Genomic DNA, 14,269 nt, shown 5'->3' on the forward strand with positions numbered 1-14,269 from the left:
TTCAGGCTAAACAGGCCCAGCTTTCACAGCCTTTCCTCATAGGGCAGATGCTCCAGCCCTCTGATCATATTTGTAGCCCTACGCTGGACTCTCTCCAGTAGCTCCATATCTCTCTTGTCCTGGGGAGTCCAGAACTGGACACAGCACTCAAGATGAGGCCTCACCAGAGCTGACTAGAGGGGCAGGATCACCTCCCTCCACCTGCTAGCAACACTCTTCCTAAGGCACTGCAGGACACCATTGGCCTCCCTGGCACTACAAGAGCACATTGCTGGCTCATGGTCAATCTGTCATCCACCAGCACTCCCAGGTCCTTCTCTGCAGAGCTGCTCTCCAGAAGGTCAGACCCCAGCTTGTACTGGTGCCTAGGGTTATTTCTCCCTAGGTGCAGGACTCTGCACTTGCCCTTGTTGAACTTCATGAGGTTCCTCTCCTCCCAGCTCTCCAGCCTGGCCAGGTCTCTCTGAATGGCAGCACAGCCCTCAGGTGTATCAACCACTCCTCCCAGCTTGGTATCATCAGCAAACTTGCTGAGGAGGCACCCTGCCCCTTTGTCCAGGTCATTGATGAAGAAGTTGTACAGGATGGGACCCAGTACTGAGCCCTGGGGGACTCCACCAGCCGCAGGCCTCCAACTAGACTCCACGCCACTGATGACAACACTCTGAGCTCTGCCTTTCAGCCAGTTCTCAATCCACCTCACTGTCCACTCATCTAACCCACACTTCCTGAGCTTGCCTAGGAGGATGTTATGGGAGACAGTGTCAAAAGCCTTGCTGAAGTCAAGGTACACAACGTCCACAGCTCTTCCTCATCTACCCAGCCAGTCATTCCATCAGAGAAGGCCATCAGATTGGTTAAGCAGGATTTCCCCTGGGTGAATCCATGCTGACTACTCCTTACAGACTTTACATTACTATGAAGAGTATCAAAGAAATATTTTAGTCATCAGAAATAATCTTGTATCTCCAGCCTTGACTTTCTCAAGATTAGAGTATTGTTTACAGTTGAAATCTGAAGTGTTGGACATGTGCAAGATTATGGTACTGGGCATAGGTTGAAACCTAGCAACCTGTAAAACTTTATAAAAAGGCTTCTATAAAGCCTCTTTATTGAGGGTTGCATAAAATAATATTTTCTCTACACAATGTCACATCATGCACATGGTTTTAAACATCCATCTGCATTTCTTTTCTGTTTTTGTCAGTCTTGTCCTTCACAAAGGAAGGATCAAGTTTAAGCTGCAGACTTCTATGTTGCTTCCAGTGATGTTGTTATTACAGTATTCCCAGTAGCATGGGCTTATAGAGGAGTGCATTTGGTTTTGAAAATAGGTAATTTGCATTAGTATATTTTAATAAGATAACAGAAACGTGATGATTTTATTTGAATGATTCTTTATACTATACTTGGAATATTTAAGACCGCTATTTTAGCTTTGTTAAAAACAGATATTGTTGAGTAACTAACTGATGTATTTTCCCAAAGAAGTGTTCAACTTGCATAGTTCATAATCCTGTAATTACTTATGCACGTAGTTAAGAATTCAAACACTTCCCTTGTAATCACACAGGGAAGGATATGCTGGATCACAGCCTTTACTATATATTCTTGTTTTCCAGGAGTACTCCCATAATTCACTAATACTAATTATCTCTTTTTTTCCTACTTAGAAGAGTATATACCAACAAAAAAAGGTTTTGCAATGAGGTTTTTCACAGAAAAAAAAGAAAAAAAATTCAGCGTATTATCTGTCTGAAGGCAAAAGTACAAACATTTTAACCATCTGTTCAGTAAATATTGATTTAATTTTTATGCAGGCTTTTTATTCTTCCAAGGAAAAAGCATCAGGGTATGCAATCCTATTGATCCCAGTGCCTATTGATTCAATGGCAAAAATCTCATTGGCTTTAATATAAGTCAGGATTTCACTAGGAACATTCGTGTATGTAGAATGGGCTAGTTCTAGTAGTGTAGATATGTACAGGGCACTGTCAAAATGAAAAACAGCATGTAATCAGCTGTGCAAAACTATCAGAAATTGGCTACACTGTCACACAACATTTTTAGCTTTCCAAATACACACACACACATGCTCCCACTACTTTTCCCTCTAAATAAACAAAGTGTAAAGAAAAACAGAAAATACAAACCAGTACCCATGCAAGGTTTGTGTGTAATAAAATATATATTTTGTATACAATAATATATAATGCATTCTTTTCCTCTCAGTCCTCCCTCAGGCATGAGTGAAGTCAAGGATGGAGAATAAACTAATTACTCAGTTATTCTGTAGAAACTTGAACTCAGATTTATAAATTTCATATTATTTATTATTGTTGATGCCTTAATACTGAGCTTTCTGTAAAAAAATCCAATATACCCCTCTGCCTATTTCTGGATTCATCTACTCTCTTGCACTTTACAGAGATAGCTTTCATCAACAGTGAAATAAAACCTATGCTGTTTTTATTTAGTGGGTTCTGGCCACTCTGTTCTCCTCTTCCCTTTATGTGTCAGTAGTAAACTGCTTGACAGATAACTCTGTTTCATGCTTCCCCATCACTGGCATGTAACTTCTTTAAAGATTCAAGAGAGATAGAAAGACCAAGCAGGCAACAGATAGGTAATAAAGCAAATGGGTCAGTCTCCTGTTGAACTTGCTCAGATTAACAAGCAGTAAGACTGTATTCTTTCTTCAGAGTGCAGGTGGAGAGGCCATGAATGAAAATAAATTTCTGAACACAGATTCCAGCACAGGATCAGTGGAAGCAACCATCAAGCCATTACCATTTAAAGATCCAAACTTCATCGTAAGTATATTATTATAAAATACTGACATTCTAAACTCTTCAAATAAAACCTTAACTGGGATTGTATTCAATCATATTGCTAATGTAAATATTAAAAAAGTCAGCTTAACAGCCAAATAGAAGGTCAGCAGTTTTTAGGAAATTCAGCTCAAGTCCATGGCACGTTATGATCAAAAGTGCACATTATAGTATAACATGAAAACAGCACTGAACCAGGGGTAGAACTGTAATACTGAATTCTGGAACAAAGCCAGCAAACCTAAATCAAGGTATGTGCAGAAGCTTTATGGTGTGATATATCACAAACTTCCATAGCTAGAAAGGGACATTTTATACTACTGTAAATGTAGGAATCTCATCTCTTAGTTCTTAGCCAAGACAGGCTGCAAAATAATTGAACGAAAAATCAGTGACAGTCATTAGCAACTGTCATTTTGCTCCTCTCCTAGTCCCTGAAACTCTAACAGATCTTTAGTGTCTGTTCTTTCAGTAATTGCTAGATTTAGCAGCAAATGCTCTGTACTTTTCAGAAGTCTCACCTTTCAGCATTCAGAAGTCATCTAAACTCTGACAGCTGATGAAATACAGGCTTCTAAAACAATGTGAGGTTTAAACTGGGAGAAAGGAGAAGGCAAACTAGAGCTAATAATGCGATCATTGTTGGGTTTGTCTTTAATATATATATATTTTTTTATCTTGCCCTGCCAGGGCCAACTCCTTGGAACACTGTACAAATGCTCTCCAGACCAGTAAACTCCTCAGACTGCGGGCTCTAAGTCAGTACTTAGAAAGAAGCATTTTATCCCAGATTTAATATTGTATGAATAAGATACAATATCCCACAGCATAAAACCTGAGTAATCAGGCTTTGTATAGGTCACTAAGCAAGGGTTTGTCAGGGGATATAAAATTCATCTCTGATTTGCAAGTTGCTCTGTGTCTGCTTTACAGACTTCTTCTGTCACAAGAGGAGTATTCAAACTGTTGTATACTTTGCTCACTCTAATTCTACAGGGAGCACTAGCCTCTTTGGGGAAGAGGGCTTATGGAAAAGCTCATTTGTGCCCAGAGGCAGCCCATGTCACTTCTGTACAGAATTTAAATAGCCATGAGCCTTATGCTCATTTCTGAGGGACATCACCATTTCCAAAGAGGCAGTACTGTCTGCATACTTGAAATAACAATGAATATACAGAGTTGACAACTGTTCCAGTAATCATAAGAAGTTGTAATAAAAACTTGACAATAAATTGTCCTCCCCAATACAATAACTAATCTGAGAAAAAACGCATTGAGGTTTAACTAGCTTTTTGTCTGCATGAACTGCTAGTAACAATTGTGATGACTTTTTGCATCCTTCCAGCCTGATTTATATTAAAAGGAAGAAATTTTATCAAATTATGTGCATCTCTTAAAAATATACCTGAGTTTAAAGTCATAGTTAGTTCTTTTCAGAGGATACCCTTTTTTTTGGATCTACTTTTAAAACAGGAGGAGGAAGAAATCACCTTTTTTTAAGCAATACTCATAGAATCATAGAATGGTGAGGTTGGAAGGGACCTCTGGAGGTCATCTAGTCCAACCCTAAGCATAGCCCATACAGGAATTGAACCCACAATCTTGGCATTAGCAGCATCACGCTCTAACCAACTGAGCTAAACCTGCCCCCAAATATTACTTGACTGGAAGTCACATCTCTTGGGGGAGGGAGCAAAGTATCTTTTGAGAACCATGCAGAGCAAGGAATAGTACTGCCCAGAGCTTTCCCTGAACCACCCCAGTGCAGAGGTAGTTTGGTTCATTTGCACTTGGCAGTTGTTCCGTTTGATTGTAGGTTTGTGAGTGGGGACTCAGCCCTTGGGCACATAAGTGCCTATAAAACCCACGGTTGGCAGTCCTGGACAGAAGAAATACTGCAGCAAAGTATTCCTTCTACCTGCTAAATGAAGACATCTTCACTAAATAAAGGAGCACAGTACATGCTATCAAGGCCTCTAATAAACATTTCCTGTCAGTAAACTTTCAACTCCAGAACCCTTGTGGAAAGATGGAACTAAACTGAGAGGAGCCTCCTGCTGCTTTGTCTCAGCAAACAGCTCCATAGTCAGTCTGCCTTTAGCAATATAACTACTTGCCTCCCCTGCCTTTAGAAAACACATAGCACTAAACTGAGCTGTGGAATGCTCCAAACATAATGTAAACAATCTAATCTGTATATTCTCACCTGTTTTACTTCTTTAAAACAACTGAAAGTAATTTCCAGGCACTTAATCAGCACATCTCATTTTGTTTTCATGTAACTTCAAATGCTTGTTAAGAGTCACACATTTAACTCATACACAGCATGAAATACAGTAGCTACGAATTTTGATCTTGCTTCCTTTCTTATCTGCCTCTTTCATTCCCCTAAACAGACACACTGACCCCCATGTAGATTCTTCTGTAAATAATCATTTCTACCTTACTGTACAGAGGACAATACCAACTTTTTCTCATTATCAAAAACAAGGAGAATAAAACTGGTAGCAAACTTTGTGTTTAATTCACGGCTTACTGAAGTCAAGTAGACTCTTCCTGTCAGCTTCCTCAGCTCTATTTGGCTTCAGATCAAGCTGTAAGTGCCAGTTTTTGAGAAAACAGATTAATGCAAAAAAAAAAAAAATCATGCAATGATGTGGGGGAAAATTCATGTAATGGACTTGGGTTAGAAATGTAGTAATACATCTATTTTCTTCCCATATTCCAGCAGTCTCTCTTTTACAATGATCTCTAGATTACTTGAGTGTTACTCACAGAGCAAGGATTTTGATGTACTTTCTATATTAGATATTCATTGCCAAAATGATCAGCTCACAAGCATCCTTCTGAATATGATATAATATATTACTTCTACGGAGAAAAATCTCTCTCATTGAATCCTTCTTCCTCTCATTATCAACTACTTTATATGCTAATTTATAAAACAATCACAGCAGAAGTGTGTTTGCAGAATTTTGCCAAGTTTTGGTAAGACTGATGCGGCAGGTAGTAATTATTAACAGAGATAACAACAACTCCCCAGTTGTAAGAACATTTTCTTTTCTGAAGTAAGGTTGAAAATCTGTGTCCTTTGATCATTTAAAAGTAGTACAGCATGTTGTACATCTTCTGCCTCTGGAGGGACATAAATAAATTACTCCATAGCAATCACATTTGATAACTGAAATTATCATTATAGTATCTAGCAAGCTTTCTGTTAGTGTAGCTTTCAAAATGCAAAACTGTCTTGCTAGTCAACATTCTCTTGATTTTTTTTCTGTTCTTCTGTCTTCTATCATTTGGAAGAAAAACAAAATTTCTGAAACTTCTGATAGTACTCATCACATTTTGCAAGATCAGCTGTTTTCTACAGTCATAGACAACTTAAAAGAGATACAGCTGCACCTGTAATTTTCTATATGCCATAAAAGGGAAAGAAAGAATTTAGCCATGTAATCACAATTTTAGACACAACTTCATAGCAATAAGTTCTAATATGATGGGAAGTACATACAGAATCCTGTAATCTCACACTAAAGCTAACCACATTGATTTTCTGTTTTTATATAAAAAGGAGATTTTCATTTCATTCAGTTAATCCAAAACATAGTAGCTTTGAAACAGTTCAAAAAGCTTTGTTTTTCTTGCAAGCAAGATTAAAATGTACAGTATGTTAGTCTACTGACTAAAGAAGTGGTGATAACAAATGCTTCATGACAAGATGAGACATATCAGAAAGACTATGAAATAAAAGTTTCACATTCTGAAATAGTAATCTTTATTTTTTCTAAACATCATGTTTTTAATTCTAGCACTCCGGCATTGGTGGAGCAGCAGCTGGCAAGAAGAACAGAACTTGGAAGAACCTAAAACAAATTCTTGCTTCTGAAAGGGCATTGCCATGGCAACTAAATGATCCTAGCTGTAAGCTGCTTAGATGCTTTGCATTTATTTATAAATAATAAAATCCACACAAATAACTTTCCTTAAAACAAAGCTAAACTATTTTATCAGTCTATGCAGTATCCTACTTTAACAGAGTCCAATAATACATTTAAGATGAGTTCAACTACAGTCAGCAGCACTAAATTGAAAGTAAGGGGAAGCAAATTAAGTGTTTTAAGAAAGTTCAAATACATTTGGGGAGATAATTTAACAAAGGAGTATATTTATCAGAAACAGATCATAAATTGCTTATTCCCATCAAGATTTGTCACCTCAGCACTGCTGAGGAGCCTCCTCCTCTGCATATAACCCTCATGTCTCCTGACAGGTAAGTCTGTACTGTGGTGGCTGTTACTTGATTAGCTATATTTGAACTGTTTCCAAGGGAGCTTCAGCTACCAATATATTTGCAGTAGCTCAGCCCTCAGCCCAAGCTTCCTGTTCAGCTCCTTATCTCAGATTCATGGAAGATTTTAATCCTACATCCCATACTTAGTTCAGCATAGCTGAAACTGATTTACAGCTAGCTCCTGTACATCTACAGGAGCAAAGTTACAGCAGTGTTTCTAGTCTAGATATATCCAGGTCTACTTATAAAGTGGGATACTATTCAACATAGCTACAGGCAGAATCTGATCCTTGGATTTTACTTAAGCAATTGGAGGCATTTTAGAATTGAGTACATGCATATATTTTTTGTTAGACTTGGTGCTTTATCCAAAAATAACTTGCCATTTTGTAAGTGTTTTAGACACTGCTATTATAGAAAAATGCAGACTACTGTGTGCTCCTGGCTACTGTAACTGACAATCTGCTGATGTTGCTATTTCCATTACATTGTATTTGCAACAACAAATTTACAATCTATTTTTTTTAAGAGGGTGGGAAAACAAATTCAATTGCATATTTAAAAACAGCTGTCTGTGGCATTTGTTTCTTTTGAATTAAAGGATTATGATTTAGATACTTGATATAGATGGAGAATTTCAGTTTATTGTAAAAGCTGAATCGGGTGCAAGGGAGATCAGGAAGGAAATGAGGCAAGTACAAGATACTTTTGTGAACATTAAAAATTGAGGATTTAACTACTGAAACATACCACTTGTATCTTAAAAAAACAAGTAATAGTAGTTGCTTTTTTATCTAAAGGACATGAACAGCAATTGCTATCATTTAACATTCAAACAATATTCTAGGTCATTGACCAGGCTTAAAGTGGTACATGCTTAAAGATTTATCTGATTTAAAAGATTACTTTGCTTTCCTGGATTACAGTATTTCAGAGCTGCAGTCTTGAGCAATGTTTCATGGTCTTAACATTCAGCATGCATATGCTAATGGCTGTTCTTTGCAAATAACTGATTGCAAGGGAAGTTGTCATTAAGATTTGCAGAAAATCAATGTATTTATAGTACAGCTCAAATAGCTCTCTTGAAATTTTCCTTTCAGGGAAAGCAACTCTGCTTGCTAAACTCTTATTAGTTAGGTGAGCAGAATTAGGCTGTTAGTTACAATGCCAGCAGGCTAAATGTTTTCAGAGGTAATTCTGCTTCATGTTTATTGCCTTAGTGCTGCTAGTTAATAGAGACCTCAGAAAGTAAAGTAAAGGCAATGTTTTAAAGAAGTACTTGTTACCTCCTTATGTTTTGGGTTTGCTTTCTAAAACATGTATATCACAAAGTGAACTTTTTGTTTTTATCTAGATTTTAATATTGATGCTCCTCCCTCCTTTAAGCCTGCCAAGAAATATTCAGACATTTCAGGACTTCCGGTAAGTATTTCTTTTCATCAAAGCTGGCATCTTACTTACCACAACAAAATAAAGATGGTGCTTGCCTTGTAAAAGATGTGCTTGCTGAGGCTCCAGTTCAGCCTTACACTTAACAGCAGTTCAGTGATTCAGGGCCAAAACCTTAATACTGTCCTTATACCACAAAGCCCTAAGGATCTTAATAGATGCCAGGACGGATTAAATACCTTGTTCTGCCAGGTGGCTTGTATCACATCACTTTCCCAGCTGCTGGGTCTGTGTAGTTTGCCATCATTCTTGATTCTCTAGTGTTACATTGGGAGCTGGTGGCCTATAGTTTCCATCACTTCTAACTTTGCCAAACTTTAACCACAAAGAGTGAAACTTTCCATGCTGAGCATTTGCCTGAGGATGATTTTTTTTCATTACATCTTTTAGGGAAAGATTCAAAAAGAAGGTTCTGCAATTTCCAAGGATGAGATTAGGCAAAACTATATTGATTGGCCCAGGTTAAAAAAAAAAAAATTCTTCTAGTAATTGCACTCAAACTTTTCCTCAAACAAATCAGCCTGAGACAGACACTTGGCATGGATATTTAAGAATCTCAAATACCCCATGCTTCAGAGCTAGAACTTGGGGTTTTGGCAGATGCATAGCCTGTGTGTTACAGATAAGCTCTTTTATATGTTTTTGTTAAAAAAAATAGTTTTTGAAAGATTTTGGTTTGAACATGCTCAAAAAGGTATCAATACTTATAGTTTGGCACCTGAGTTCTGCAAAGATGAGTAAAGTTGTCAAATTCTGCCCATCAGAAATTTTGTTGCTGCTCCTGCTGTCACTGTTTCTTTGTGACATGAAAAATTTCACTTAAAACAAAGGTTAATAATATCAGATATTCTCACTTTATGGATGCTCATTTTCAAACCCCAGTGATTTATTTTGCAGAAGCGTATACATTTGTTGCAATTAAAATGAATGAGAATGTTGTATTTTGGACTATAATATGGATTAAGTAGTGTTTATACTAAATAACTACATTAATGAAAATTGTGATACTTAAAATTGCCCCAAGCAGAATTTCTGGGTCCCTTCTCCCACTTTATCTGTATCTCATCTCTCGGGCACTATCCTGCCTCACAAGGATGATATCACCTCATAGAAATATTTATAAATATACATGCTGTTATGTTGATACAACACACAAAAAAGCTCATAAGAAAATAAACAATTCTGTCTTCAAAGTGAAATTTGAGCAGTGTGCATAAAATATGAGTATTCAATATACAGCATCTGTTGAGACAGAAAGGGTTAAACATCTAAGCAAGCACAGTGTACTCTGTGCACTGAACAAGGTGAAAGTCCTTGTTGAGAAAACTATGGATGAGCACTTAAAGGACTGTCTTATAGTGGGTATACAGTGCAAGAGATCAGGGAATGGCTACAGAGGCAACTGTAGTTCTGCACATCCTAACATCTGAGTTCTTGATCTGACAAAATGCATTTTCTTTGACTTTCTTACTTTTGAAGTAATACCTTAATACAAAGCATCTGGCAGATGGCATATTCCCAGCCTGTGCTTCTGAGCATGATTTGGAAATGGAATGGGTTGCTCCCATAGCTTTGAAGAGGGATTGGGAAAGCAGTACCTCCCTCACAGATGAACTGGGAGAGAAAAAAATGGGGGAGATTGACAGTTCCCAAATCCAGTGAAAAGAATTCTCTCCAGCCAGATAGACTCACAGTATTGTACTCCTAAGAGTGTTGCTTTGTTGTAACAACATTTCATTTTCAGACAAGGATCAGTTGAATAAGGCAATCTGCATTCAGTATAAAGATGCAATACCTGGTGCAACGAGGGATAGGTGGACAAGAAGTAGATTTTAGCAAAATGTCAAAAAAATCATGAAATTATATTTCTTCATCCATTCCCCATCCTTCTCTCTTAAAGTCACTTTGCAAGTATAAATAACATTCACAGTAGGTGTTATTAGAGTTGCAGCAACATCTCTGACCTCTGAAGGGCTTACATGGGGCCAGAGGCATAGCGTGTAAGTGCTTTTCACTGCCCCTTCTCTAAATAACCAATCTTGTACAGAGCTGGCCTTCAACATATATCAAAAGTGATCAGTCATTATACCTATAACGAAATGATGGTACATGGCAAAATGTAAGTGAAGACTGTGTCTGCACCAGCTAAAGAAGCTAAAGTTTAGCCATAGGAAGTACAGGTGTTCCTGCCAGCTCCTCAGTTCTTCTTTATCAGCTCCTCCTTTGCATCAGTGATTTATATAGTTAGTGTTCTAGCTCAGTACAAATAATCTCATTCCATCTCATTCCATTCAGCACTACTTCTGTGGTTTGGTGGTTTTTTTTTGTTTTTTGGTTTTTTTTTGGTCTTTCCACTTCCAGCTTTTTTAAAAAAATTTCCATCTTCTAAATGCACCTTGGGACAAGTTTCCTATTTTACCTGGCCTGTGAGGTTTCTTCAGACTATGATAAAAATAATTAATTTTTTAATATAATAACTGAGATGGCCTGTCCTTTAAATTGCTATACCAGAAATGTTTCATAAGCAGCACTAAGTTTATTTTCAAGATCGTTTCCTAATAGGAATATATATGGGATAAAATAATGTTTTATAAATCAAATAAGAAAAAAAAAAATCCCTATTTTCTATGTGAAATCTGAAAGCATCTGTGTAAAAAGATATTTTCTATGAGAATGCTGGATTCCCCATGGAAAAGAAAGTAAAAAAAAAAAAAAAAAAAAAGTGAGCAAGAGAGAAGTTTATTGGAACACTCATCGGTATATCTGCAGTTATATTAACTGCCACAATTAACTTCTATTAATCCTCTCTTCTATCTGTGTGGTAAAACAAATGAAATTAAGTTCACCAATGGTCTAAGCAGAGCAGCCAATTTATATTTGAGGCAGCTTGGAACCCAAAAGCTATTATTTATGTACTATATTGACATCGTAAAATAAAAGTATTATTTCCAAACTTGCAAGATGAGTATTTAGATATACTGACATGCAAAACAAAGTAATTTAATCTAAGAAAGATTAAAACAAACTTCAAATATTTAAAGTTCTCTTCCTTTCCTGAAAATAGATCAGCCTTGATACTATAGGAACATACTGAGATAACTAAATTACTGGATTTGAAGAGCATGCACCTGTGGCCTTTGACTTAGTTTCTAAATATGAGAAAGTTTGCATTATTTCACTTTTCTGTTTTAATTATTGCCAAAGTAGCAGTAAAGCTTTCAGACTGAAATCATAGCATAAATTACCAAATCTTACTATATATTAATTACGATACATTAGTGCGTACAAACATCTAATGGTACTGCCTGATAAGTAGCATGAGATTGGTAAAGAAATGCCATAATTCTTTTAACCTAGACTGGTACACAACACAGATTGTAGGTATTGTCTGGCTAATTGATTACAAAATCATGAAAAGCAGTCTACTTGTTTAGTTTTTTCCTAGACATATGAGGCCAGAATGTGAAACAAAGTGTGAAATGAGAATATTTTTATACTTGGTGTGGTGACTGGACTGTTAGTTGGCCACATTAAATGTAACATTCCAGCATTTCTTTGTAAAGAAACAAGCTACAAATACTCAAAATTTTCTGCTGGATTTTCAACTGGATTGAAAAACAACAAAAATCTTCTCTAAATTGTTTTACCATGGACAATAGATCCTTTCCAGTATAAAAATGGTAGAGGGCTCAACACTAAGACTACAAATGGAGAGAATGCTCTAGTTCTTCCCGGCATTTTCTTTTTTCAGTAGGAGCTTCTTAAGGGATCTATACTGCCTGTGCCTTGCAGCCTGCCACCATCTCCTGTTAAGGAAACATAAATAAACCCCTTTAGAGCACTGGCAGGCATCTGGAATATAATACTAAAAGTGTCACAACTGTCTCCTGAAGGCTAAAAATGGAGAGACAGATGCCCTGGAGGCTGCCTTCTTCCAGCCCAGCTCCTGGGTTGCCCCCCGTGCTAGTCCGATCTCAAGGTTTCTGTGGCAACAGAGAATGGAATGGACTTGGCCCTGCTCCCAGGCACTCAAGAGCCAAATACAGCAGAGGATATAAGCACAGTCCAGGGTTAGCTGGCCAGGCTACTACCCTGAAAGCAGAAATTTGAAGCATAGCAAAATGTTGAGTTCAAATTTCTTATCAGTTCAGTCACAGAACCGTAAGCTGAGACTCCTTTGCTTTAATAACCACTTTAAAGTAAATTAAAAGCTAAGTTTTATGCAGGAAGAGAAAAATCAGTCCAAAGCCATCAGAGCACCCATAATTCAGCCTTTTTGTGGGTAATTTATTGGCAGCAGCCTGACTCTTTGGAGAGTTGCCTTCTGAGAGACTGCACAAGACACAGAGTTGCTAGGGTGAGTTTAGAGAATTGTGGAATTTCTTTTGCACTGTATTTTGTATGAAGCTGTTTTAGCCCTCTGCCTTCTTAGTGCATTTCAAATGTAATTTTATAGGCACCTATTAACTTCTCATAAGCTGTGCCACAAGAAGAGAAAGGAAAAAAGTGCTAACTTATGTTCACATGGTAGAACAGCAGTGCTATTACAGGGAAAATAAATACGTTAATTAAGACACTTTTCTAGTGTTCTATTGGAAATTTTCTTTGAACAGTGTCTTTGCCATTGTTTCTTTTTCAGGCAAATTATACAGATCCTCAAAGCAAGTTGAGATTTAGTACTATTGAAGAATTTGCCTATATTCGGATGCTCCCTTCAGACGTGGTTACAGGATACCTTGCTCTAAGGAAAGCAACAAGTATTGTTTCCTAAATGGACCGAATGTTATTGTATATCACTTGTGAACAATGCTAATTCTCAGAGTCATGATGGAAACGGATTGCTCGATTGAGGTGCCTTAAAAATACTCGTTCATATTTACATCTGGAAGTAGTTGATGACACATGTATATGAAAGAACATATGGTTTTGATAAATAATGATATTTGTTAGTTTGCCAACTTGTAAGTAATGTGATTTGGTCAAGAAAATAACTTAGATGTTAAGGATGTAGGCCTGCATCCTAATGCCTGAGTTATATTAATTTCTGTAGGGCCAGGATTTCATAGCTAACCTCTGATACTACTGTGGTTCAGAAGAGGAAAAAGTCATCTGAATAAAGGCAAAGGTACCAAGATAGGCCAGCTTATAAATCTGCTATGCAAATATGCTTGCTACTTGGCTACAGAGAAGTTTGTCCCACCTGTAAAATGAAGCTAAAATACTAAGTGCTGCTATTGTGGTGACTATTGATGGTATTGAGCATTGTGGAAATGAACACCTTCTTACAGATATTTAAATTACAAGACTTGTCAGCATAAATAAAGCTAGACTCAAATTTGTTTGAGTAAAATATCCTAATGAATATGCATAAAGGGATCAAATCAAAAGGTAACTCTAATGTGACACTTAAAGTGCTTCATTTCACAACCTAATTTTTTTTCTACTAATTTCCAGAACTTCTGAAAAAGCATGCTAAAAAGACAGGAATTCCACTATGCAATGGTGTTCTACCACATAGGTGGTCTTCAGCAAGGCAAGACCTCTTAGGTCTGTACACCACAAAGTATCTGAAGAGTAACTGACAGCAACTGAATGTTGTCCTTTAGAGGAAGCAGAACGAAGGAGAGTTTAAATCCCCATGTCAGGAGTTGAGAAGTACTTGCTGACTTGCTGAATGATTTCTGGAAGTTGAGCT

General features: G+C 37.2%; 1 protein-coding gene across 1 annotated transcript in view; it reads left to right on the forward strand.

The window, feature by feature from the left end:
- INO80C (INO80 complex subunit C) overlaps positions 1 to 13,924 on the forward strand; it is a 33,057-nt gene extending 19,133 nt beyond the window's left edge. The window contains exons 2-5 of the mRNA XM_062569646.1: positions 2,703 to 2,813; positions 6,644 to 6,755; positions 8,480 to 8,547; positions 13,214 to 13,924. Coding sequence (XP_062425630.1) covers positions 2,703 to 2,813; positions 6,644 to 6,755; positions 8,480 to 8,547; positions 13,214 to 13,345 — 423 coding nt within the window. The 3' untranslated portion in view covers positions 13,346 to 13,924. The remainder of the gene's footprint in view (positions 1 to 2,702; positions 2,814 to 6,643; positions 6,756 to 8,479; positions 8,548 to 13,213) is intronic.
- The last annotated feature ends 345 nt before the right edge of the window (positions 13,925 to 14,269 follow it).

Source organism: Rhea pennata, chromosome 2, assembly GCF_028389875.1.
Source record: "Rhea pennata isolate bPtePen1 chromosome 2, bPtePen1.pri, whole genome shotgun sequence".
Taxonomy (NCBI): domain Eukaryota; kingdom Metazoa; phylum Chordata; class Aves; order Rheiformes; family Rheidae; genus Rhea; species Rhea pennata.